Source organism: Etheostoma spectabile, chromosome 5, assembly GCF_008692095.1.
Source record: "Etheostoma spectabile isolate EspeVRDwgs_2016 chromosome 5, UIUC_Espe_1.0, whole genome shotgun sequence".
Taxonomy (NCBI): Eukaryota; Metazoa; Chordata; class Actinopteri; order Perciformes; family Percidae; genus Etheostoma; species Etheostoma spectabile.
The window spans coordinates 33828756-33853863 of record NC_045737.1 but is presented as its reverse complement, the minus strand read 5'-3'; the positions used below and the strand labels follow the sequence as shown (position 1 = coordinate 33853863).

Below are 25108 nucleotides of genomic sequence, written 5' to 3'. Positions count from 1 at the left end.
TTTGCTTAAATAGGCAAATTGGGCTTTATCTTTTAAAATATGTGCTAATTTGCATACATTTCCAGAACATAAATCTGATCATCGGAAGGCCCGGTTGAAATTTCTTGTTTCATTTTGTTGTCATGTTAGAGTCGAAGGTTTGTACAAAGGGACTTTTGGATATCTCTCTTTTTTTTATCACTCCATAATAAATGTCAGCCAACAGAAGTGGAGATTTCTGGCTCAGTATGAGAAAAGGTAATTTTAAGAAAACAGCCTGTATGGATTGTAAAATTCCGTTTTGCAATACACTACATGTGAATAGGGTAAACCATTTTAACTAACGATTACTGTATCAGTGTATTACTTACATTAGAATATTTCTTTTGGTATTACAAATTTAATGAAATTGTAATGTTTGAAGGAAAATGAGGTATTTTGTAATGCTAACTTTGGTAAATTTAGGAGAAATCTACTGGCACAAATAGACAACATGTACCTCATCGTATATTTTAAAATGTGTTTTTTTCACTAGCCTGGAAGAATCCATGTTATGCAGGCAAAGTAGCCAAAAACCTAAAAATTGAAGAATTATGTTGTTGCCTGTAGTGTCTCCCCTTAAAGCAGTTGCTTAGCGTACACATACTGCACATGGGTGTTTACTAGAAGAATTGCAGTTAAAATGTAATACAACAAGATGCAGTATGTGCTTACATGTCCTGCCTCTCCCTCAAAGGGTTGCCAGTGCCACACAACTGTGAGTTGTCAGTCTAGTCGACTGGTGAAAATGAATGACAAGGGGATGTGTAATGTTGCTCTTCATCTCTGTCGTTCTTTGTCATTTTGTCACAATTTATGTCTGCAAGCTACATGGCACTGCGATGCTAAAAAAATGCAAAATAGAAAGCTGGGTTCATTGCTGGCTGAGATGCCAGTGGAAGTGAAGGCAGTTGTTTGGTGATGGTCCCCGATATTGCACGGTCTCTTGATACCTTAAGCCTCTGGAAAATACGTTTGTAATTTTTTCTCATGGCCAAAGGATTAAGTTTTGTGTGTGTGTGTGTGTGTGTGTGTGTGTGTGTGTGTGTGTGTGTGTGTGTGTGTGTGTGTGTGTGTGGTGTGTGTGGTGGTGTGTGTGTGAGTGAAAGAGATTCTGAGGTATTTATTTTTGAGGTGACATGTTATTAAATTCACCATAGCGTGCGAGAGATTGTTTTACTAAATATTTTAGCTATCCCTTGATTTATGCCATGCCAGTTTCTTGGATTGTCAACACATGTTTGTGTAATTCTGTGCTGTTGGGCTCAGTAGACGACTGGCAGACAAAAAACTTGGTGAGATGATACTACTGGGGGTGGGTGGGGGGGTTTGATAAGATTTAACTATACGTAGACTGGTAACAAACAAACACTACACTCAACACTGACTCTTTGCCTGTAATGTCCTTTTTTTCCAGAATCGTCATGAACATTTTCCTGCTGACCAGTCACTCCTTCACTGAGGGACCTCGGCCGTTTTTTTGGTTTCTGGACTTACCAATACAGGGATGAGATAATAAAGTCAGCCAGCTTGTGCATGCTGCTACAACAACACCACCTGTGGCACCTGTAAACGCACCTTACCCTGCCCCCCTAAACCCTCCCCAAGCTAATTTCAATTGAACAGTCGAAACATGACGACACCAGCTCTCCTGCCGCTGTCAGGCCGCAGGATACCCACTCTGTCGCCGGGGGCCTCCTCTTTCCCGCACCACAGAGCTACATTGAGGCTCTCTGAGAAGTTCATCCTCCTCCTCATTCTTAGTGCCTTCATCACCTTATGCTTCGGGGCCTTCTTTTTCCTCCCGGACAATTCCAAGCACAAGCGCTTTGACCTGGGCTTGGAGGATGTGCTCATCCCTCATATTGACTCGCCCAAAGAGGGGAAGCACGCTTCAGGACAGGTGGTCATACATGGACAGGGAGGACATGACGAGCACAGACACAGGTAAGGACCAAGTTTCTTTAGTTTTGATATATGATGAAAAAAAACTGTCCTGTCGCATCTTCATGAGATTATTGATCTCATGAAGGATTAAGAGAAGAAACATTACCTACTGGTTTATTTTTGGTTCTTTTCCCAAGTTACATGGCACTCAGATAAATCCCCTAAGCCATGACAGCAGGTATACTGACACTTATCACTTATTCAGCAGTCTGTTTTGACACCTAGGGGCATTGCAGAGTTTGCAGAGTGATATACGGACTGTTTAGGTACACGTCAGCACAGCACAGGTCTTCCCTCTTTATTTTCTTTTTGTGCAGCTGAGGTTGCTCTGAATACTCTCAACTGTTGTGCCTCCATTTAGGTGTTACTGTTTTTTTTTTTTTTACAACAGAAATTTGATCATCATGGCCACAGTATTGTATTTTCCCCAGGGGCAGACAAGGTTGAACTTAAGCTATAATCCATAGACAGTTTGAAAAGCTTTAGTAACTGCTTAAACAAGCTTGGAAATGACTGCCTGCCGTGAGCCAAATTCCCCCCCCCCCAAATCAAATTCATATTTGGTTACTCTAAGTGTCTTGTGCTATTGTGAATCCCCTTTGCTGGACAAGCCCTTCTACCAAATGTTGTTCTTAACTGACTCAAGTTACTTTGAATGAGTTCTATCATCATTACGTTTCAATGCAATTTTTATTTCTTACTGTAAGTCAGTAAATCAGCTCCGCAGGCTATTTTTTTTATTTGAAAGCCACATATCTTTAATTTTGGAGATCTAACAAAATGGCAACTCCAATTCTGGAATCAAGGAGTGTTTTTTATTTAGTTTTGATTAATTGCGTTTTTAATGTATGGTTCTGTGGGTGTTCAGAGCCTTTACTTGTTTAAAGGCATTGCACTACCAACACACTGACTAACTAAAAAATAGTGTAGTTGTTATTGGTACATATTACATAAGTACCAATTGATTGGCGTTACCCTTACATATATGCATCGTACCGCACTTAAGTGTGTTATTCTGTGATGACAATTGGCTGAAATAAAATGCACAAAATGGCAAACAGTAGGTGGAAAGGATAATTTTATGGGAAAGGTCTCTTCCGTGCTGGTGTAAGTCATTATTTTTTCTGAGTGCTGGGAAATGTGTTAAAAGCAATTTCTCAAACCGTTTCACAGTGGGTGCTGGGTACCATGAGCGTTGGCTCCTTGTACCCTGTGGTGCTCCTCATTTTTCCATGTTAAAAGCCTTCCAGAGCTTGGGATACTGCCTGCTTGAAATAACGTTATTATTTTAGTCCAGTGACTCGGAAGGAGCAGGTGGTTTGTTTGGGGCTCAAGTGCTGTTGTGAGTCCTAGTTGGAACGTTTTTCTTTTTTAAACTTAAAGGTAGGAGGCTTGCAGGTGTTCATGCTTCTTCAGAGGTGGCAGGTTGTAACAGCTATGAGAAGAGACTTGCACATGGAATACAGGAGCATTTGGAGCAAAACGTGACTAGGTTTTTTTTCTGGGCTCTTCAGTTGTTTGGTAATGAAGATTTTCACATGATCCCTGTTGTTTTCAATAAATCCCAGGCAACGACCTTTGCACATTTGAGTGAGCTGCTGTTGTTCTTGCCTTAAGCCTCCGTGATTGTTTACATGATGTATCAAATAAAAGGGTTTGGCATAAATGTGTTCACCCCTTAGGGTGCAGCAACAGATAGCAGAAGGCATTTTCTTCCTCTAAATAGCCTGAATTTAACCCCCCCACAAACAAATATATGTATTCAACTCTATTCACACAGAATGAGGCAAATATTCAGTTGTGTCATGATGTTAATGATGACATCACATACAATCACCATGGCACAATTATGCTTAGTATAATACAAACATGAATGTAAATGAGAAGTAATTCATTAATATTTGAAGGTCACAAAGTGGCTTTTCAACTCACATATCATTAGCACCTAGTGTATTTTATTACCTTATTCAATATTGTTGTATAGAATTGTAAACAATACTATTTCTCATCCTATTTTTTGGTACAACTGGTATTCCTAACAAATTGGGCCCAGGCCTAACACCATCATTGTGCAAATTTACTTAATTTATACCTAGTCCTGTGTCAGGGGTGAAGAGGGCCAGAAGTTAAGTAGTTAGACTTCAAAACAAAAGCTTTTGTTTTAGCTTGTCATTAGTTGCTATTTTGCGTGCGTGCGTGCGTTTGCGCGCACACTGTTCAGAATACCGTCTATCTTCCAAAATGTAACGCTTGTATCCAAACGAATTGTGCTTGGAGCTGCAGGCCATCCAGTTATAACGACCTCATCCACATTGTCAAAATCATATTGATATTGAGCCGTTACATTACATCTTTTAGATAACAGGAGCCTATAACACACTACCTGAAAGCCTTTTTCTACTTTCCCGTTTCACGCTCCACAACGCTGTCTTCGGACAAAAAGTCACGTTGTGAGATCGATAACCGTTAGCTAACTATCCTGATTAGGATTCGTGGGATGGTAGCTTTAGTTTTTTATTCCTTAACTTGATTTTGGTGTCTGCGTTTCAAAGCCATTTCCCGCGTTGACATTTTTGGTGGAGCTGTTTGTTTAATAGACGACTCGAGACAACAAACCTTTTGACAATAAACTACATCAACACAACAGCATGTACAGTTAAACTGAACGGGCCCAATAACCTCTGAATAGTTTTACTTGTTGATAAATTACAATGGGAGCGGCAGCCAATGGGGGTGCTTTATGTCGGCAGGATCATTTAAAAGGCAACCACGACTATTGTGTGTCTGCCCTATTTCTGATAGCGTGGCGGGAGAAATGTTGCCATGGCGGTGTGTGCCACAATAAAATCCACAGAGGAAACACTGGAACATTTGTGAGCATTTTCATTTAGTGACAGTTTCAGGGTTTGAGGAGGGAGAATAAAACCGTTGAGATGTCTTTTTTAAATAAGGTTTATGCAAATAAAGTCTCAAAATTGTGCATTAACCTTACATAAGCATTCATGTGATGTGATATGTTGTTTTTAATTTTTTTTTCTGGTGTTTATAGCAGCTTATGGAAATATGTTTCATTTGCTTTTTTGGAATGGCTGCCTCAGCTGTTCAGCAGTACTCATTGTGTGTTTTAGAGGACCAGGGTTCAAACAGCCCCCGGAAAACGATTTTTAAAGAGACCCTGAGGAGCACAGGCAGGCTCGTAATAATTTCACCTTTACTTTGTTCGGCCACAGAACCCCCCCCCCCCCCGGATCCAACTCTCTGTTCACCCTGTTGATAGTCTTATGAAAGCTTTTAAAAGAGCAAACGCTATTTTAATTGCCATGGGGTAATCCACCTATTCTAGTTAAATCTTTGAGATATTGACAATAACTCAAAATTTCTGAGAATGTGCTTAAAATGCATAGCACAAAGCTGCTGTCTGGCAGTCACATTATGAGTGGTTGTTTTAAACATTGAGGAAAAATTGTAAGCAGAAGATTTTGGAACCATTTTCATGTGTTTTTCTGTTTATTCTAGCTGATACAAGGTTTAGGATTGTGTCCCAAACACAAGCATTGTCTTCACAAAGATCCCATAGCTCACACAGCATAATGAAATATGAAAATAATCCATGTTGCAACATCATACATCCATGATTGATGCTCCACGCCCCTGACTTGAAGCTGATTGGACGAACGTGTCACGTGGGTCCGGCTGCTCGAGAATTTCAAACCACTGTCATGGCGGCTCGGACGGAATACGATCTCATATTTTACAAAAATAGTTCACTGAAATGTGTTTCTGAAAACATTTTAAGAGGGAAATAGGCCATGCAGTAGCTGAATCTGTCTTCATTTCAAATCAACAAAGGTCAGTTTGAAAGATTTTCGTCTACTACTGGATGGTTGCGTCACGTTCAGCGGATTCATTTGCATCAAGAAAGGCATTGGCCAGTTTTCTGATGTTAAGCATTTTTTTCAAATGCAGCGCTGCCTTCCCAGAATGCTTTGCGTGCACATTGAAGTTGCTTGACGTCACCCATAGGAATAGAGCGAAGCGTGGCCCGACAGAAGCATTGCACGGACAGATGGATCACCACCATAACACTACTTATCAGGTCCTAATTTCTTTGAACATTTGAGATATATTTACTATTATAATTTCTATCAAACAATTTGTTTGTTCAGTCACATACTCACCTACTCTCCTGCCGAGCCCCTGAAATTAATCAGGTTTACAACCAAGGAAACCTTTTCTCTAACAGATTTTTTTTTTTAAATCAGGCTCTATGACATTTGTTTCATGAATGCTTGACTTGGGCTGGTCTGTAAACATGGTACGGTGTTGCTGCTAGAGCGGGATGAACAGCTGGAAAAAGTTGTCAATAGTAACGTTCCATAAGTTTGCTAAACTGGTTTACTGGACACTTTGTGCTGAATGTGCTGACAGACTTGCTAACCTCTTAACATTTAAACTACAAACATCCCATAATACAAAACTCACCCAAAGTACAAGGGCTGATATTTTCTTTCTGTGATTGTAAATAGATAGATTTCTAATCCTCGAATATCATGAGCCCCATAAATTCAAACATCATTTCCAGAAAAAAACATCCTATATTTAGGCCAATATGACTCTGCTTTTAAACAAAACATCAGCTCATCCAACTCACAAAACAAAATATATTTAGTGCCATTTAGCCATGCAGTAGGTTGTTTCTTTTGGGAGGTTTTGAGATCTCCAATGCTGAGATTTCCAATCCAGTACAACAGCAGTTGAGGTTATTTGGTTTGTGCATTTTGTATCAATTCCATTTATTCAGGATAATTGTCAGAACTTTGTGCCAACCGTCCTTATTGAGAAAAACTGTCTACTTGAGTATGACTACCAACTAATTATTCTTGCACAGCAGAAGGAATTTCAATGTCAAAATGTATTTAAACTTGACAAAGTTCACTGAGTTTGCCCTCATTTACAGTGAGTTTGAGTGAGACAAGACAAGATCAAATATAAAACAATATAGGACTACTGCTAGGTTGAGTGCTGGAAAGTGATCTTCTGTGCAGAGATCATTGCTACTGGCTAGCCCCTGTATTGTCTAAGTGTCCTTTTGGGATGGCAACAGTGGTCTGTGTGAGAGATCTCAAAACCTCATTAAACCAAAATGAGTACAGCAGTAGTTTGTACTCCTAGATACCACAAGGGGTAAGTAGGGGAAAATGCCTGATTGCAAAACAGCAGCAGTGGAATGATTTAACAGTAATGCTTTCCCTGATTTTTAAATAAGGAGCAAAGATTGTTGAACGCCTTATAGCTGGTTCAGTGGGTGTTATTGAGATTCACAGCAGCTGCAACAATCAAGGAAACGGTTAGCATTTTTATTGAGTGTATTATAAATGTGTATAGAAGGACTTGTACCTTGGCTGGCTGCATATGATTATGAGAAGGATGGAGAGTCAGGAACCTGTAGTCGACCATTTACAAGGTGAACTGAAATGAGACGTCTTTTAATGGCTGTCTGGAGTGCTAGAAATCACTTGGATGTAATGCTATGTCTAGCTTAAAACATTTTGAGGCTATTAACGATTCTGCCTCGGTTTTGTTTTGGTCCGACCCAACCATAAAGAAGTAGCCAGGAGCAGTTCGCTTCATCTGAGAAGGGGCAAGTTGACGTGTTTACAGGCAGTGACATTTCTATAACAGAGTAGCCGTAGACGGTGGGTATATAATAAGGAAGGCAGAAAAAAATCCTTCTTAATGCATAGACATCAGACATGTGGACATCATGGATGTCTTAGTAACTGTAAGTGTGGACTGAATACTGTGGATAACGGGTTATAAATGAAAGGGTACTGCTGTTAAGAATACATTGTATTTATTGCTCTCAGAAATGCATAGGAGAAAATTTGATGTGATTTATTGATTGCCGACAACAACTGGTGACGATATGACCATATTGTGGTGTTGCTGTATATCAGGGGTCTTCAAATTTATTTAAGCCAAGGACCCCTTAACTGAATGAGAGATGGATCAGGGAGCCCCTAACTACATAGATTTTATACAATTAAGTTGCATATTAATCCAGACCTACAATAACATGTAGGTCGGCTTAAAGCCTTTATACCAGGGATCTTCAAAAGGGGGTCCTCAGAGTCAATGCAGGGGGGCCTTTCAGAAATTAAAATGTCTTAACGTGAATATGGTGATAGGCTTACTGGCTCACTAAGGTAGCCATCCACAGATACAGTGGATTCCAAAGGATTCACTGTGCCACATGCATGTTTAACATTAAAAGATGATTTTTTTTTTTTTTTTTAAATCATGCCAATAATTATCATTCATTATCTTAGTTATATATGCAAAACACGTATTGTGTAAAGGCTTTCTCTGCTTCAGGTGCTCCCGCACCGCTCAGGATGGGTTTAATAAACGCCCGTTCAATTGAAAACAAGCCTCTTTTGCTCAGTGATTTATTTACTTCCAAAGTTTACTTACTTACTTGCCATAATGTGATGCATCTACGTTAGAAAATAGGATATCAATTCTACCCATATCATCCATACATTACAGTTGGCTTGAATTTCCAAATCCTAAATGAAGCATTGTTCTCTGACGACGGTTACTTGTCCATTCAGACTAAGAGCAGCCAAATGAAGATCTCTGAATTGTCCAGGTTTGGAAACCACAACATGAACATTCATACTTGGTACCTACCAAAGTTCTCGGTAGGTTTCAAAAGGCTTGCCATCGGCCATGAAAATTAATCACAATTTGGCTGTCTAGTTCCCGTGTAATCTTGAGGAAAATGTATATCATGTGTGTTTTCTTTTACAAGCACAGGAAAATATGTAGTTTTATTGTAATGAAGTTGTTTTCTTTTCTCTGCTGTGTGGTTTCATTTATATGCCAGGGATTTTATACAGCACTGAAGCACCAGTTTTAGGATTCTGTCTGGATCCTCTTCACAACTGATGGGAAAAAACAGCCTTTTGCTCTTCAGAGATTGCTCAAATCAATACTGCAATATGTATTTTTGGCTCCATGTTCCTGTAAATATCAGATAATCTACCAACAGCTGTTCAAGTAGCTGAGTGAACTTGCCCATGCATCTGCAGTAGTATGAATTGCTCATGCAAAATATAACGGTTGTCAACAAGTTGAGACTCTTGTGTCTGGGAGGTTTGAGAGTAACATTCCCTTCACCCCTGAAGATGATTTCACCCCAAACCTTTGTAAAAGGCATCACTCTTATCTTTTCCCACAAGTCGTCACTTCTCACATCATATGACACCCAAGTCTTAGCTACTGACAACAAAGACTCTGTGGAAGGCGAGACCCCATGCCATTAGATGACCAATTTCAGAAATGTTGATATAAGCAGTGTGACATTTGATACTGGAAAAGAATCTAAAAGAGTTCTTCTTAATAAAAGCTGATGGCACTTTCACTTTAGTAGGAAATTTGAGATTACTGTCAGCGAACATTTTTGCAGAGGACACTTAAAGCCATTCTATTAATGTGCTTCTGCAGTTTCAGTGCATCATGTTAGTGACACGAAGTGGCATAGCACAACATCTCCTTCTGTAGCATTTACACCCATACTACTAATGTTATGCATTCAATTTTCTGCTGTGGTGACCCGTGTTATAAGTGTGTGCACTATGGTGTTGCTTGCATATTTTTTTCTTTTCCTTTTTTTTCACTGTGATGAGAGGTGAGTCATGTTATGTTCAAACACAGCCAAAGGTAGAAGAAAATGTACAAGCACACTGCATCCCTCTCATAATGGTTTAGTGCTGTGACTGCAAGTAACCTGGTTTCACCACTTATTGCCTTGCCAGTTACTGTTAGTGTTGCAGCGCCATAGCTTGCTCTTGCACTCTTATATGGCCATAAATCAGCATCAAAGCCCCACAGATCATATTTAAGGCCTGGGCCAACATCAAAGTGCACTGATTTATCATATTTAGTGTGATCTTCGATATCATTTCTGTGTCTTCACGCTTCATTCGCCTGTCATCTGCAAAGTAAATCTAGGTTGGGGTCTGTTTGTGTATTGTGTGTGTATTTCAATGCTTAAGAACCTATGTTAAATAAAGGACCACCAGCTTGTACTTGCACCTCGGCCCAACACACAAACACAAGGACACACACTGTCAAGCCAGCTCAACCTGGAAAGAATACCAAGGCGCTGCCGTTGGTGCAGAGGGCTCATGAAACCATCCACACCGGTTTGTAGATTCAACAGTGACATAGCTATTTAACATCTGTCCTTGTTCAGAGCAAATGGAAGTGTGAATGAACACCGATACTACCTACATAAAAAAGGCGTTTCGCACATCAATCACCACTTTTGAGCTGTTTTCAATTTCCGTCTAAAGCCAGGCTGTGGGGCTGAATGTATCAAGCTTGGGGTTGGATTTTTGTGAACCTAAAATTGAGCTTTTAAGGTGTAACATCATTGCAATTGTGGCTTTGCACCATGATTGCCTTTAGGCCTTTTAAGTCAAACCACAGTGGTGAATTTGCTCAGTTCATCTACAGGTTTTTCCTCCATTATGAAAATCAAAAGGCACCGGTTATTTCCCAAAACATGGATGAAAAACATCTCCCGCCCACATTTGTAGTTCCCTGCAATTCATTGGGCAGGCCAAGGAATTTTTTTTTTTCTTTTTTTTTTTTCTGCTGGACTGGTAAATTATAAAAGGATTTCTCCTGTTTTTGCTGTTTTAGTTGCCAGCCAGAGTTCTAGAGGAATACGGGACCTCCAAATGATGTTCTGGTTGCTTGCCCAAGTGGCTGGCAGGGTACTCTAAATTTCCAGCTGCAACAAGGACTTGGCTTTGGGTAGTTTTTTCTTTCTCTTTCTGGTGTGATTTGACTCTATTTTTTTTAAAAGTAGGCTAGTGTTCACTTGTAGTTTCTGACTAGCAGCCATTGCTCTTGATGCATACATAGGACGTGACATTTTAAAACGTAATTTAAGTTTAAAACATTCAGCATCATGTGCACTACCAAGAGTATAAAGAATAATTATAAAAAGAAAAAAATCTCTATTACCACAAGTCCTTTTTCTAATTTTGGCAGTCATTATTGCGATGGCCATTTAAAATCTGTTCTGTTGGCTTCAGAATAGCCTTCACTACATGCAGAATAAGATATCAATATAAATTAATCTTTCAGATCCTTCATTCATTCATTCATTCATTCATAGTAATTTCACTAAGACTCATCCTAATTAATTTGTCTGTTGTCAGGAGATTTAATGTAGTACAGTTGGTATTAGAGCAGACAGCCGGCAGAATCCATCAGGCATAATCTCCTCATTACCACTGCTGCTTTTTTAAATCAGATCTCTTCTCTGTGTGTCTCATTTCCTGTTTCTCTTTCTCTTGTTTTGTCTCCATCTTTTTCATGTGATCATCACAATGTTCTCTCTGTAGTACACAGCTGCAGCCGCTCACATTGGCTGAAGAGGTGTGTGTGTGTGGATAGGGTGTATGTCTTGGTGTCTAGTTTGGGAACCAGGTTTTTTTTGCTTGTGCTTATGTTTCAGAGCACAGGTTTTCATTCGTTCTTTAAACAAGTTCTTGTACCAATGAAAACACAGACGGACCTTTATTTATTAGATTGACTACTTGGTATTTTAGTGATGTTGCTTGACAAACAGTAGTTTTTTTTCCTGATCAATTTGAACTACACTTTGAACATCCACATAGCCAGGTGCAGACTTATCATGCATTTGGACTGCCTGAATAGACATGAGGAATACAGTATTTTATCACCTCAATTTATTAATTTGTTTTTTTATTAATAAATGAATGGCATTGAAAATGGCAACCATGATGACTTGGCATCTTTTTCCCTAAAAAGATCAAACAATCGGGATATTTTGGAAAACGGATTTTCCCGGGCTAAAGCCCTTCAAAGTTAGTCCAAATAAATGTAAGAACAGGAAAGTGAGAGTGACAGAATACATTTAACCAAAAGCTTGTGACTTACATGACCCTAGGCAAGCCTAGTGCAGAGGAGGGAAATGAAGGACTATTTGCGGTGCCCAGCTACGTCCTGCTGTGCCTTGTAATGCCCCACAGCGCCCTGCTATGCCATGAACTACTACAAAGAACTGCTACAAACTACTATTTTTTTTATTTTTGTTATTTCCACTCTTCACTCTAACCCCAACCGGTCATCCGACACCGCCTACCAAGAGCCTGGGTCTGGGTCTTGGTCTGGGTCTGGGTCTGTCCGAGGTTTCTGCCTAAAAGGAAGTTTTTCCTCGCCACTGTCGCACTGTTGCTTGCTCTGGAGAAAAATACTAGAACTTGTAAATTCTGGAGTGTGGTCTAGACCTGCTCTATCTGTAAAGTGTCTCCAGATAACTCTTGTTATGAATTGATACTATAAATAAAATTGAATTGAATTGAAATTGAATTGAATTGTGGCAATTTGCTATTATTGTTGACATTACTAATTAATTGAAAGAATAAACAGGCAAGTTTAAGTTCTTCGGTGCTAGCGTTTGGGAGTGTCCGTGCATGTATGCGTGAGAGAGAAAGTGTGTGAAACAAATCAGTAGTGCCCATTGGGAGTGTGCCTCACTCTGTCTCCCTGGAGTGCAGCAGGGGTGACTAGACCTCTTGAAAGCCAGAGAAAAAGAAAAAGGGACACTTGTTTGAATTGGTTTGCCTGAGTGTCACACAGTAAGTTTTTAGTGACAGAACAACAAGATTCAAGAAGAAACCCAAACAAAGAGACAAGAACAAGAAAGTGAGGAGGGAATCCGGGAGAGAGAGAGACAGAGAAAGGCAGAGTGAGAGAGGCACTCAGTCATCCGGGACGCCATGACCATGGTTTACTACAAAGCTTCTCATCAAATCTCATCACTGGCAAACACTGGAGCTGCGGCCTTGCTCCACAATGGCTCCCTGTCAGTTGAAGCAAATGGGATCAAAGTGAGATCCCTAAACAAATTTAGACTTGGCCTTCAGGTTTCCGAGGCTTAAATTTCAAATAAACATTTCTGAATTCACAGGCAAATTCACCCCCTGTTTCTCAATAGCCGGTATAGCCACACAAGCTGTATTAGAGCCATACAGGCCTGATAATAAATGTGTCTTGTACCAGAGCTGTAGCACTCCGGCTGTTGGATTTGTGATTGGCCTAAGGATGGGAAATGGGATATCTGTTTTTATTCTCTGTATCAAGACTCTTGGGGAACCTTTTTAAGGCAATGAAGATTCCCAGGAATGCTTGCGTGATTGCGATTATACTCAACAAGGACATAATCAATGGGAATAGAAGAGTTAAGTGAAAGGTTTTTGGAGAAAAGCATTCTTCATCTACATTGGTTCTAGATACTATCTACTAAAATCATTTTTATGTTTTTTGAAGTTGCCAAAGCATCAAATAATTGTTTAAAATTGCATTGTTTGTAATTATGCGCTGCTGTCTGTTCCACTATAACACCATAAAAAGAAAAAGATTCGTGATGATCATTGTTGGCCAAGTTACAGGATATAACCAAGAAAAAAGATGCTCCATCGATCACCATGAAGCTATGTCACTTTGTGGTTTGGCTGGCTCAAACCCTGCTACCCTTTAGTGGACTAAAAATGGACTAAAAATAGCGCGACTATAGTAACAAATATGCTCTTGTGCATTGTTTCTGTCAGGGCAAAAATGGGAAAATGGGAGCATCTTTAAGGCTGTTTCTCTTTTAAGGTTTGACTATTGAACCTCTCAATCACCAGACTCTTTCCACACTTGGAAAAACCCTATCTGGCTGGGCGGCATCCAACCGGATAGTGCTTATTTGTTTGATGGCCGGCCTGTGCTAGCTGCAGGAGACGGACTCCTGTGTTTGGTATGAAGGAATTAGTCAGCCAGCCATGATGTAGGTCAGAAGGACTGGATTTGAATGTGGGTACAGACCAAGGGCTGCCAGGGCTCAGGTGTTCAACGGAAACATACAGGGGGAAAGATGGATGAATTATGGACGTCTTTGTACACATACGTGAGAGAGAAGTAACCAGAAATGATGAAGGGAAAAGTGAACATATCTGCATTCACTACTACTGATACTAAGGATTATGTACTGTACATGTACTAGTTATTCCGCTTGGCATTGTTTACATTCAGGGTTTGATGACTTTGTTTTTGTAAGCTGCTTTGACAGTATTCAGATACTTGATACACACTACGCTTGACAACTGGTATAATTCATGAGACAGCTAAGTGTAAAAACAGGAGACAGGAAAGTTGTGAATACTTAAGAGAAAGGAGTGTGTCTGTTTGTCAAGAGGTTGTAGCTAGCGGGAGGAGGTTGGAGGGCAGAGAGAGAATTGAAAATACAAGAGAGAGGATGCTATTGCACTCCCACAGTTAAGCTTGGTAGAGCCGTTACACATACAGCAATGAAGCTCCCATTTGAGCCAAGTGGGTCATTGAGGAAAAAGCAGGACATGGAAGCTGTCTGACAGTTCATGTCGAAGGGAAACCCGAGAGCTACAGCTCTCAAGAAAAAGAAATTCTGGCAGGAAACGGACTTGTCCTCAGCACTTGGATGTCAGAGGGACTGTTCCAGTGAGATCTCTCTGGCTTAGAGATGCTTGACTAGAAGCAAACCCTCTGTGCTCACGTGTCAGAGATGGACTAAGGAAAATAGGAAGAGATACTAGACTTGAATGACCCACACACAGGGATAACTTTTATCTAAGCCAACCTTCATGCACTTGTCCTAATTAGGATGCATATGGTGGAAATGGCTCTACTAACCCACCGTCATGCATGGATTCTGCATTAAGATGATGATCAGTGACTTATAGCTCTTTGTAGTTCTCCTTGCTAGGACTTCAACTTTATGGGTTCAGCATTACTACTGCGGACTCTTTTGTAATAAGAGAGAGCAATTTGTTACCAAAGCCACTTACAAGTGCTATACATGTCAGAGGTCGTACGCCACTGGAGCAACTAGAGGTTAAATGCAGAGATAGGAAGTACAAATACTTCGTTACCGTACTTAAGTCGATTTTTCAGATATTTTTACTTTACTATTCATTTTTGTGGCAAGTGCATGTCGGAGAATAGTGCGGACACGCGCCTCACACGCCACACGGTGAAAAAAGTGAGAGAAAACCGAAAGAGACTAGCTGTCCGGCGCATCACCCCAAGCGTGTAAACATAGAAGCTGTCATAACATAGTATCGCCTCCGGTACTGCCTAAAACGCAGGTATCGGGAAGCACTGGAGTTTGTACACCAATCTGATACCATCTAATAAAGCCCTGAAGTAAATCTACGTTGAAGTAGTTTATTTATGTTCTTTTTCCGTTATAACTGACTGTCAAACTGGATAATAAAAGAAAGTTCTGCGGTGTGTTTGAGATTTTAACCTGAGCCAGACCTACAACAAAAATAGAAATCATATCACATCCATACAGGGATAGTAGTTGCAGTAGCATTTGTTAAAACATTATAAAATATATGGCACACTGGTATCAGTACTCGGTATCGGCCGATACACAAGTTTAGGGATCAGGATTGGTATCAGAAGCAAAAAATGGTATCGGACCATCTCAAATACAGCATGTTTAAAACTCACAGAAGAAAGTAGTAGTGTCTGCAGTTGACTCATAAAATTGAATGAGAATCAAAGTCATAAAAAAAGTTTTAAAGTTATTTAAAAATTAAATTAAAATTAAAAATTAAAACGGGGGTGAATTGAGATTGCAATTTTATAACAATTTATCATGCAGGCCTGCTAGTGTAATGTGACAATGACACTATAAGCAAGTTCTGTGTTAGGGGTGCACGATTCAGAAAATGTCACGATTCAATATTGATTTTTAGGCTCACGATCAATTTTCAATTTAAAAACAATTATCAATTAAAAGAAACGATTCAGAGTATGTACATGTAGTTACTTTTCCCTCGTGATAGTATAAATGTCATTACAAAACAAAAACAAAAAGTAGTACAGTGTGTTTCTATAGTACACTCTAAATAAGAGGAAATTGTACATTTTTTAAAATGGCTAAATTAATTGACAGTTAGCAAAATCAATCATGTACAACAACTTTTGTCTCCTTCAATAAGCCTCTTATGCCCAGCTGAATTGAAGAGGGGAAATACAGTATACAGTATATATATTTCACAAATAACATGGGGATCAGGTGCTGCTGAAGAGCGAGAATGACCTATTGGGACACGATTGTAATGACATACTGTAGTCTGCTGAATTTGGATATATCCAGAGGCATAATTTACATTTACATGATTGTTTGTGCATCTTGTTTAAAAGAAACACAATGTTCTTCACAAATTTAGTTTTGCATTTTATTGTAGAACAAAGTTGGATCTGAAAATACTACTTGTGATTTGTCACGTTTAACACATTTAACATTTGTTTCTTTAGATGTAAATGTGTTTGATTCATCTTCTTCAATTTGTGGTTGTTTTAATATTGCCTTTATCATAATCATTGATTTACGACCTGAAGTCTAATCAGCGCTGTGGTTTCCTCACCCTCTGCATACTGCTCTGGCCTCCTTGTTTGCATGTGTTGCAGATGCTTTTTCAGCTTCAATTACTTAAATGCACATACACAACACATGTGTTGTTGAAAAATGAATGATTGCCTCTGTTTCCAAAGTAAAAATTGATTTGCTTGAAACTGTGCCTTGTAACTCTGATCTTGTCTGAAGGGCAGTCTCATGTTTGTGTCTCACTACATTTAAATGTTACTAATACTAATAAACCAGAAGTCTTATTCCCTGGCGTGCGTGCGTGCGTGCGTGCGTGCATGTGTGTGGCCATGGTTACATGGCATCTAACCCGTGCCGCTCTCCCCAGAGCCTTGTGTTTCCATGACTTAAAAAACAGCCTTCTCTTAGATACCCCACCAGGCAGAGGGACAACTGCTAGTTGCCATGGAAAGTGCCGGCTTTTGTTGAGCAGCAGATTTCACGACACCACTGAAGAAGAAATTTCAGTGGCAGACAGGGAGGCTGATAAAATAAGGACGTGATTACTGGAGGCCTGACGTGACTAAAGCAACTAATTAGCGAGGTGGGGTTTTCCTGCCTTCAGTCAAATTTCAGCGAGATGGGGAGGGGGGACGTGAGAAGATGTAAATAAGTAGGCGAGGCATGCCGTGGTCACCTGGGTGCTCGATAGCTGCGGCCCACGCTTGTCTTTGTTAAAGTAATTGAGTCGGGCAGCTGTTGACGGGCTCTTAACTGCATGTTTGACATTACATGAGACTCGAAAGGCATCCTTGGCGTTGCTTGAGTGAGTTTGATAATGGCTTGGAGGAAGAGAAAAGAGTGACGTGCGATTAATCAAGGAAGAGCGGCATACACAGGGAAAAAGAAAAAAGGGTGCAGAAGGCTAATGTATGTTTCTGTGGAAATTAATTTTCACCAGAATTGCTGGTGTGCACCGTTTTGAAACCTGCACATTTGCGTAATTTGTATGATAGTGTTTGTGTTTCCGTGACAATGTGCTGACTTCCTACTTATACGTACACATATATGGAGGACAATCGGCACCCATTAGAAATAATGGTGTCAGCTTAAACTCCTCATTGTCTTTTTGTCAAACACATATACAGACATTAGCCATGCCATTTAACATTGGCAACATCTAAATATCACATTTAAATGCATGTTGCTGAGGGCACGCTCACTCACAGAGGCACAGAGGAGGAGGGACACCCTCTGGGCGCGCACACACACACACACACACACACACACACACACACACACACACACACACACACACACACACACACACACACACACAGAGAGGAACTAGAAGACACAAAAATGCGACCTCATACAAAATGTTAAGATGTATCAGTCACTTTCACATGTAAGCTGTATCCCAATCTGGAAAGTACAATACACATAGTACACATGTACTACACATAAACATAACATCCCCACAAAGTAAATACAGCACATTTGAAACATTCTTACAAATTCCTGCATTCACTGGCACTAGTCTATACACAGTAATTGCCATCTTGGTGTTCCAAAATATGTTTTCTATCAATTAAAGTCAGACACGCTGAGTTTTGCTATGAATATTTATGAGTTGTTTCCAGGGCGATGTTGCATAACTCGGAAGCTGTCTATTTTGGTCTCTGTTGGCCCCACATTCAGCGTCATGATAGTTTTAAAATGGATGCACATTGTGTAATGTGAAGGATAATTAATAGAAAACTTTACTGTTTGTCTTGCACATTAATTTCTCGGTCTCATCAGCTGTGTGTCACAGGCTCAGTTCTTTGTCATTGCGTTTTTTCCACATTGTATTTCCTTGTTATTTTTCTATGCATTCTTTGCACATTTCTTTTCACTTTTGCTCACATACCGCGATAGGCTGGTGAAATGGCCGGGGCTTACAGTGTCTTTTGCTCAGTACATGCTGCTAAAGGCTGCGGCCCCAATTAAACCTGAACAGGATAAGCGGTAATGCCAAACGGATGGTAGATTCATGCTGATCACTCATTGTCTTTTCCGGCGCCTCTGGTTTTCTAAATAATCTCTAAATATCATAAATAAAGTAAATATATAAATAGATATATAAATATTTTCTCCTCCTTTTGCTCTGTTTTTATTTTTTTTACTGCCTCTGTCTATATGCTCTCTCTAGTTGGGGGGGGGGTTTGCTTTTCCTCGTGTCGGGAGCATCTTTTTTTTCAGGTACAGTGAGTTTTTTTTTTTTCTTCACCTTCGTCTGTCTGGTACTTCGGTGACTCACCCTGAACCTTGTAGGGAAGAATGAAGGAACGTTTGTTCGCATCGTTGGACTAGGTCAATAGTTACTGCAATGACCCCTTTTTGATTGAAATTATTTCGCATGTCACACCCCATTTTCCCTTTTAACATTAATCTAGCTAAGGATGGGTTTGGATTGTTTTGATCTTTAATACAGTTTCATTTTTAATTAAGAAGTGGAAAAGGTGGCATCCGCATGCATCCTGTTCAGAGAGTTTTTTTAAGGGTATGGTCAGGTGTAACCATGTTAGATGACGGGGAGGGGGGAGACCTAACTAAAACACAACAGCAGGAACGGAGCTCGCAGCTCACCAGCAATACACACACGAAGCAAGAAACACTATCACAAACAAACAAATAGTAGACACTGACAGAGAGACGAACCCAAGACACACAGGACAAAACACACGCAAAGACAGCAGCAAAGGGGCCAAAGCAAAATTCTACCATGGACTTAAAGGACTCAGCCATGCTGAGCCAAGACTCCATTTATATATAACATCCAGTAAGGAAAGGGTCCATTTAGGAATAGGCAAATTGTGAGGTGGCTTCCAACGTGTTGCAATCATTTTCTTAGCAGCTGTAAGTCTAGCAAATACAGCACATTTTTGAATTTTAGAGAGTTGAAGGGCTGCCAAATCATTCAGAATCAAAACACAGGTAGACAGATATTAATCAAGAAAGATATTTTGGACGCAATATTGTTCCAGAACTGACCAACAAGAGAGCAATGTATGCCAGTTACATGCCAGACGACAATAAGTTTCAACCAATCTACATGTTTCGAAAAGATGAGAGATAATGGGGCCGAAGCGTAGCTGGCTCTGTTTATTAGAGATATTGGAAAAAAGAGCGTCATGGAGTAATCAAGGTTCTGTCATAACATTTTCTAATGTATGACAGCAAACACACACATCTGAGTCAAACCAGGTAAGGAGGGGTCCTAACACAAACGACCAAAAATTATGTTGGGAACTGAAAGGCCACCATCCTCCTTCCTCCTCTGTAAAGTAGACCTCTTTAGTCGCGGCTGCATGCCTTTCCAGATAAATTTAGATACTGCAGATTGTAATGTACGCCAATAATGAGAAGGAGGGGAGAGAGGGAGCATTGAGCTCACAAAATTAATTCCGGGTAAAACATTAATTTTAATCAAAGAGATCCAGGTTTTAATAGACATGAGGAGACCCATCCATATCTTTCAGGGCAGCAGAATAGTTATGCTTAATAATCTGATTTAAGCAAGGGAAAACCTCAATGCCTAAATATTTAAACTGTTTAACAATGGGGATGTTAGCAGAGATAGTTAATAATTAATTAATTAAAATTAATAAATGAAGCAGTGCAGACTTTGACCAGTTAATTTTAAAGCCTGATAAGCTTCCATACTCCTCACATAATGATAGGCGAGACTCTAGCTGAAGGGTTAGAATACAGAACTTTAATCATACCTATACAAGTGTTATTGAAGTCCATCACTTCTAAGACTGACCATAAGAAGGACAACTCAAGTCTGTCAAAGGCTTTCATTGCGTCGAGAGAAAGAAGTAACATTGGGGTCTAACTGTCTTCTGCCGCATCAACAATGTGGAGCTTCCATATCTGCTAGCTTCACCTCCGTCTCCTGAAAAGCGTGGCCATGGCTGTCAAGAATACAGTACTTGGGTTGCTTTCCACGCTAGTTTTTAGGTTGTTAACATCCGATCTGATAGAACCAAGGCTTGCAGTCAGAGATGCCACCTGGGCATGGATAGAAGTTAGAACTTATTGTCGTTGATCCCCACTGAATCTGAGAAAAACGTGGTTCGAGGTAGCCTTTCTGTTTCTCCAGCAATGCCTCTGCAATGGCATCTGTATCGCCGCGCTGCTTTCTGTTCTGTTTGCCATTCTACTTTAAGTAACTCTAACAAGCACAAAGTGGTAATATGTCAAAGTTGGAACCATATAAAATAACTATTAGACAAAGATGGGCCAGGAGCTACACTTTAAGCCACCATCTCTGTCCAGCCGATCACGTGACCCCCACCCTAGTCCCTTTTGTTAAGTATTCTTCAACCAGTATCTAATTGCAGCTTACATGCATTAGGGTCTTTTACTTTGATAAACTCCCTTTAGAGTTGTCTGAAGGCGGCAGTTACGCTAAATCACCATGTGCCTCTGTTATACAACCAAACGCTCCCAAACACGTCTCCTTTTTCATGGTTTCTCTGGTGAAGTTGGCTCAAGTGGTTCTTATCACACCATGCAACAAACACATCCCTCCTCACTCTGCTTCTCCCTCCTACCTTCTTGTTGATCGGCGGGGACTGTGTATGGATGTGGACATGCAAATGTAAAACACCTGAGCAGAGGGCAATATAAATAAAACCTTCACGTGCATAACACATTGTAATTTTACTGCTGCACCGCATAGTTTATATGTACAAGGTAATTGTTTTTCCGGTCTACATGCCAGTATGGAAAAGATGAAGAAGACAAAAGGACAAAGATTTACATACTCTTTGGGTATCTCATAGCCATTATTGGGTGCAGTCTGAGTGAAAACACGCACACAAGCACGCACGCACACACGCACACACGCACACTTGTTTTCTCTGAGATGTTGAGCTGTGGAGGTTTGCAGCTGAGTACACACGGATCACAGCAGGTTGTCAGTTCTTCCCACATTTCCTGTGTTCATCCCACAGAAGGTCATTGATAAACAGACTTACATGTTTGTACTCGGATGACTCCTATTTATTGGACTCACATTTAACACATTTTAAGGATTTTTGTTGCACATGTTGATTATTGATACTTCCAGGTAAGGTAATTGTGGAGCTGACAACTTCAGCGATACAACCGGGTTGATGACAACTTTAGGGACTGACTCGAGCGTCAAGGCAACGTAACCCTCTGTCCCTATTTTGTTCATGCCACGTTAATGTTGGGGAATTTAGTTTGTTGCCTCGTGCGAGACATCAACTAGGCAATAGACATCAAACACATAAAGAAGCAAAAACTATTCACATTTATCATAATTTTAAATGTAAAATGGCTCCTCTTACATTGAAAAAATGAAAGCCATGTTTGATTCTATTCATGTCCTTCTACCCACATATCTCTTGAATGTGATTATAACAAAGGGTATGAACGATACTTGTGAATAATCAATATGATCAGTTACAGTATTGTTCCGCCAAAAACAAAAAAACGATTCGTCATCTGTTTGCTAGTGTCTTCATGTAAGAGACACACAGTGATATAGCCCCAGACGCTGCCTCCTGTCCTACAGGAAGCTCATCATCATGGAGCACAGTTGACATGTATGTATATTATTTGAAGCCTTCATAAACGGCAAGCAAGATTCTACAACAATTTTTAAATCATTCTTCTTCAGTAACAGCAGATGAACAGTACATCACCCTCTTGTCACCTTTGCTTCATCATCCCACCGTTCAATACAGACCCACTTAGAGTTGTGTCAACACCCTGGGGCTTGTTACCAACATGTGAAACCAAAGATGCTGTTTTTTATTCCGGCCATGCTTGCCTTCTCATTGTGTTCCTCTACACCTGTCCTATTTCCTGGACCCAATGTAATTGCAGAGTAGTGGGTGGGTGGGGGGAGGGAGGGTTTCCTATTAGAGACTGATGGTTTTATATTGTCCATATTGATCTGAATTCGAGGTGGGTGAGTTTTAGTCTGGTTTCCTGCAGCTGGTTTTTGCAGATGTTTCTGAACGTGCTTTTTCTGGTGACCACCTCTACTAACATCATAATAATATTGATATTCTTTAGACCTTTAGGCTAAGAAATGAGCAGAGGTGCCATGTAGGCCCGCATGATTCTGGGAAAAATATAAATCACGATTTCTTAGCTTAGAATTGATATCATGATTCTCTGCCACGATTCTTTTCTCACAAAGTCTAGTGTTTATTGCACATATGAACCATGACAAGACAAAACAAAACAAATTGGCAGTACCAAACATAGATGTTTCTTTGCACCTATAGAACATTGTGCATCACCACAATCACTCGATGAAGAGAAGGGAGAGCATTGCAAAGCTTGGGAGTGCTTTAAAACCTATTTCATATAGTCTATGTTTAAAACTCACAGAAGAAAGAAGCAGCGCTTGTGATGCAGTTGGCTCGTAAAATTAAATGAGAATCAAAGTAACAATTTTTTTTTAAAATAAAAAAATGAATAAAAAATAAAAATACATAAAATAAATGAAAAAATTAAATCGTGAACAGGGTGAATCGAGATTCCGATTTTATAACAATTAACCGTGCAGGCCTATCGATATGTCACACAGCAAACACACGTAACATTTCCAGAGGTTCAGGATGTGTTCTCAAAGTTCATATTAAATTAATTTGAAAACTAAATCCCTCTGCACACCCTTCTTGCCCAACCGGTTAAGATTTTTGGTTAACTTTTCCACCCGGGGAAGACTAACGACTACTAAGCTACTGAGGACCCTAACAAAAAAAATATAAAAATAATAACAACCCAAACTTACCTCCTGCCTTTTACCCTTCTCCTACAGGGAGGAGGAGGAGAGCCTGCGGGACAAGATTCGGGCAGACCATGAGCGAGCACTGCAGGAGGCAAAAGAGAAGCTGAGAAAGTCACGCGAGGAGCTGCAGGCTGAGATCCAGACAGAGAAGAACAAAGTAATGGAGGACCTGAAAAAGAAGGATGCGGGGCCTAAACCTCTGCCACCCGTCCCCATGCCCAAAGTAGTGGGCGTCAGTGATGGTGAGCCACCAGAGCCTGACGCCAAGGAGAAACGCGACAAGATAAGAGAGGTAAGTTGACCGTTGATTAGTTGGGTTCCATTTTTTTTTTTTTTACTGGCGGACAATCAGGGAAGCTAAGCTACTGTATGTACTGCTGTGGACGGGGGCAGCAGCTAAATGTATTACATACCATCAATACATATTAAAGATGGTCCGATATCATTTTTTTCTTCCCAATACCGATTCTGATACCTAAACTTGCGGATCGGCCGATACCGAGAACCGATCCAATACACTGTAAAATTTGAAGTGTTAGAGTAACACTTAAAGCGGTAACTTAAACACTATTCCTGAGTGTATATAGGCCCACCCAAAATTAGTGGTAAATTGACTCTTTTCATAGTGTTAAAATTTTAGAGTTAAATTAACTCTAAATAGAGTAAAAATGTAACACTACATTTTACACTAAGGGGAAAATAACACTAGAAAGTGTGAATCGTACCCTTGAAAGAGTTGTTCATTTAAATCATCTAGAGATGTTCCGATACCATTTTTTTACCTTCCGATTCCGATACTTGTGCTGTGGGTATCGGCCGATACAGAGTACCGATACCAGTGTGTTTATAAAAAAAAAAAAGATCATGCTGCATATGCATGACTGTGATATTATTATCATCATTGTGGTAAGGCCTGGCTCAGGTTTAACACTTTGTAAAACATGAATAATACAGCAAATGGAAGCCATTTTATTTTTAAATGGAACAGTATAACAATTTAAAGCGCAGCCACAATATTGTAAAATGCATCACACACTTCTCTGTGACAGCAGCCCTTCATGCCCCCGCAGTTGGAGAGTGTGTGCGAAGCATCCCAAACTTGGGACATCCATCTCGTCCATGGCTTTCTTCATGTTGCTAGCGTTGTCGCGCAAAACAACATGAACGTTGGACTTGGGGACTTTCCACTTTACTAGCATCCCCTCAATTGCTTCGGCAATGAATGTGGCAGTATGTGACCCTCGGAGCTCGGTGGCGTGCAGCACCGCACTTTGAGGGGTAAATGTGGACTCTCTGTCCACCCAGTGGGACGTTAAACTTAACAAAGACATTGGGCACAAGTTGGAGCGCCAAATGTCCGTGGTAAAGCTGACTGCATGCACGTCTTTCAGCATACACAAAATGTGTTCCCTAACTGTCTCGTATAATTTGGGTAGCGCAGTTTCGGAGATATATTTACAACCTGGCAAACAGTACCTTGGCTTCAAATGCTCCATTAAGCTGCGAAATCTCGAATTTATCTTGTCGCTGGAAAGCAGTTTCCAGAGTTTGCTGCTGCAGTTCGTCCTTTTCCCCCCCCCCCGTAGCTTTTGTAAATTCGTTGTGCTCTTTAGCGTCTTCAAATGTTTAATTAAATTGCTGGTGTTGAAATTTGCAACACTCAAGCCACCCCCTTGAAATTGCTTCTTTGCATATGTTGCATGTTGCCGTCTTAACGGTGGGAACATCCACTGTAAAGTACTGCCAAACTGCCGACATGATGCGCTAATGTTAGCTGGTTTTAAAGAGGCGTTAGGTGATTAATTCTTCTTCGCCCCTCTAAAACAGCAGCGCAACTATTTTAAGAGCGGCGAAGAAGAACTGTGTCCGAGCTAACG

At 40.3% G+C, this 25108-nt stretch overlaps 1 protein-coding gene across 1 annotated transcript in view; it reads left to right on the top strand.

The window, feature by feature from the left end:
• man1a2 (mannosidase, alpha, class 1A, member 2) overlaps window positions 1-25108 on the top strand; it is a 151946-nt gene that overhangs the window by 878 nt on the left and 125960 nt on the right. Inside the window, exons 2-3 of the mRNA XM_032515891.1 lie at window positions 1436-1965; window positions 23262-23523. Of these exons, the coding sequence (XP_032371782.1) occupies window positions 1652-1965; window positions 23262-23523 (576 nt within the window). The 5' untranslated portion in view covers window positions 1436-1651. The remainder of the gene's footprint in view (window positions 1-1435; window positions 1966-23261; window positions 23524-25108) is intronic.